The sequence below is a fragment of the Lytechinus pictus genome, unplaced genomic scaffold (assembly GCF_037042905.1).
Source record: "Lytechinus pictus isolate F3 Inbred unplaced genomic scaffold, Lp3.0 scaffold_19, whole genome shotgun sequence".
Classification (NCBI taxonomy): Eukaryota; Metazoa; Echinodermata; class Echinoidea; order Temnopleuroida; family Toxopneustidae; genus Lytechinus; species Lytechinus pictus.
Window position 1 is genome coordinate 7,481,770 of NW_026974140.1, and position 3,098 is coordinate 7,484,867.

The 3,098-nt window shown below is 41.6% G+C and overlaps 1 protein-coding gene across 1 annotated transcript; it reads right to left on the bottom strand.

Moving 5' to 3' along the window:
* Positions 1 to 1,605: 1,605 nt before the first annotated feature.
* Positions 1,606 to 2,094, bottom strand: LOC135157758 (uncharacterized). Its single transcript, XM_064114579.1, has one exon. The coding sequence runs from the start codon at positions 2,092 to 2,094 to the stop codon at positions 1,606 to 1,608; it is 489 nt and encodes a 162-aa protein (XP_063970649.1).
* Between the last annotated feature and the right edge of the window lie 1,004 nt (positions 2,095 to 3,098).

Here is a 3,098-nt window from a genome sequence, read left to right on the forward strand (position 1 = left end):
CACTTTACTTTATTATTCTGCCTTTCACACACGTTTGACAGTGATATTTTACAAGTTTATGTCCTAAGCGATGGATGTCATGAGCATAGAACAACAATCAAGACAATGACGACAATATACAGTAAATTAAAGGATCATGAGATATTTATTTTCAATCTCTCTCAGTTTTCCAGATGACTTCTTTTTTGTGATTTCATGGACAAATTTGTATCAAACTTGAGTCATTGTTCTTACTCAGTCACTAGTATCGGGTATGTCCACCCCTGGCACAAACCATGCAGCGCATGCAGACGTCGTGGCATGCTGTCCACTAGCTTGTTGATGACGTCAACAGCCATAGCGTCCCATTCTTCCCTCAGAGCATCTGCCAACTCCTGCAGATTTTCAGGAATGACCTCTCTATCGTTGATGGCTCGGCCTAGGGCATCCCATGCATGCTCTATGGGGTTCATATCCGGTGAACAAGCTGGCAATGGCAACTGTACGACGCCCTCTGCCTCCAGGAATTCCCTTACTGCAGCGGCCCTGTGCGGTCTAGCGTTGTCATCCTGCAGTCGGAAATTGTGCCCATACACTCGTCTTGCATGTGGAAGACAGTGGAACTCCAAGATATCAGTCAGACTGCAGGTCCTACGAAAGTGGCTTCTTTCATCTAAGTGATATTCATGACTTGAGATGTTTTGCATATTTAGTGAGCTTGATGCGGACCAAAACACCTCTTTTTATTCGGTCATTTCTGCTCTAATTGTGCATCGAATTTCATGAATTTGGTACCATTGTAAAGAAGAAGAATCATTCTTTCAGGTCATGTGTTTGGATTTATTCAAAGATTTTGTAATATAGGTTAAAATTTTGATCTAAAATATGCTACAAAATAAATATTTTCACCTGACAAAAGCCGCTATTTTCACACTTTATTTTTGTTTAGCCCAAATGATTTTTATATCATGATAAAGCTGAATATGTATGCTTTGAAATGATATAGGTTTCAAAATAAGAATTGGTTTAATCGGGTCAAGATCACACTTTTCATTTGCCAAGTACATAAAGCAGTTTGAAAACAAGAACACTGCACTCTGATTGGTCAAAGAGACCACACGATGGCAAATTCCAACGGTCCCAGTGCCTGGGTTCGTGGGAAGGTCACACTTCCCAAGTGGTAATCTCCTCAAATACCCCGGCTGCGCCTGTTGTTCTGTGAACCTTATCCAGCCAATCAGAACTCTGGATTTCTTGCAAGTACAAAATTTCAGAAATCTCGTCTTGTACCTTGGTGGGAAAAGTGTGATCTTGACCCGATTAAAAGGTGCCGCATATCAAGAGTGGCATTGTGAGAAAGTACAGAAGTTCAGCTTTATGGTGATATAGATATCATTGAGGCTCAAAATAAAAAGTTTTGCACAATTTGCAAAAGAAAACAGAAGAAGGAAATTCAGTTTTGAGGCACATTTTCAGGCCAGAAATTTACTTATTTAACAAAATATTGTATACAAAATAAATGACCAATATGAAAGAGTAACTTTTACTCTATCTGATGGTGCAATAATATTTCATTTAACTTGAGGTTAAAACAGGTAAATTATTAGAGAAAGAAAATCTCACGAATCACGAGATTTTGCAAGGAGGAGGATTCGGCCACGAGATGATTTGGATGAATCTGGCCTTTTTGCTCATTGGCATAGTACCTGCGGTCTGACTGATATCCCTGTAGGCGGCGGCGTTGACGTTTCCGTCCGGAACCACCAGTGGCGTTTTCCCTCCATAATGGATGCCGGCCCATATCATCACTGAGCCGCCTCCGCCTTGAGTCGTCTCGTGGATACATTCTTCGCGAAGGTTTTCCCCGGCTAATCGACGAACTCGTTGTCTCCCATCCTTTCGGTCAAGGATGAATAGCTGGCTCTCGTCCGTGAAGACCACATGTTGCCAATGTCCTGGATGAAGCCTTCTGTACGTGCTCCCTATAGCCCAAAGAAGACGAGCTACTCTGTGGCGAACAGACAGGCGTGGACATTTGGTCAACCGTCGTGCTCGGTAACCATGCATGTTGGAGCAATCTGCGATTAACGGTTGACCGGGAAACGTTGATCCCATGATATCTCCTCCACAAGCGACGAAGACGGCTCGTGGGCAATTTCCGGTTTCTGCGGCTGAAATTCAACAATTGGCGATCATCTCTTCTTGTGGTCAATCTGGGACGTCCTGGAGATTTCCGTGGCCGCACATTCCCCGCCTCATGTTGACGTTTCAGGATCTTAGAGACTGCACTCTGTGATATCCCTAGGACTTCTGCGATATCAGTCTGCTTGTAGCCCTCCTGTCGCAGTGCTACCACTCTCTCGCGTGTTGCTGTTGCCGTTGGACCAGGCATAGTCCAGGGAACGTCTCTACCGATTTTTATTTCAAACGGTACAAGGAACTCGAAAAAATGCAACCTTCTTATACACAGTGCTAAATCAGGGAAAGGGACAGAATATCATATGCATAGGCTTTTATAGTCTACAAAAAAGAATTTATTACGTAATCCAAATTTCTCATGTTATAATGTCACCTGTGTAATGGGGAAACATTATGTAATCACTCAATTACCATTTTGACTACGCGTAGCCTTTCAAATACCAACAAAACTGTCGATTTTTATTCAAAAATATTTTATTCCACCTTTATGACCAACAGTGTATAATAAAACATTATAATGAATAATATTTTCTTCTTTCACACTACGTTTCTCTTCCTTTCTCCCTCTTTTCTCCTTTTCCCCCTTTCCCCCTTTCAGCCGATGGGGGGGGGGGGATGTGCCCCCATGCCCCCGTAGTTATGCCACTGTATGTCCATATTAGTAGAGCGGATTAGCTCCAAAAATCACAACAATTGTGCAAATTTTGACTAAAGCATGAAACTTTCACAAGTATTAGTATATGCCGTAAGATTTATTTTAAAGATGGGAGGTAAATTTATAAATGCCATTTTCTGCCGTTGCCATGGCAACGGATTAATTTCTCAAAAATAACATACATTCCCATGTAAATGGTAAATAAACATGATATAGATGACCAAAATGATAATTTTCAGGCTTTCAATTGAATACATATGAAATT

Coding starts and splice junctions, on each gene's coding strand:
- LOC135157758 (XM_064114579.1), bottom strand. CDS start 2,094: ATGGGATCAACGTTTCCCGGTCAACCGTTAATCGCAGATTGCTCCAAC.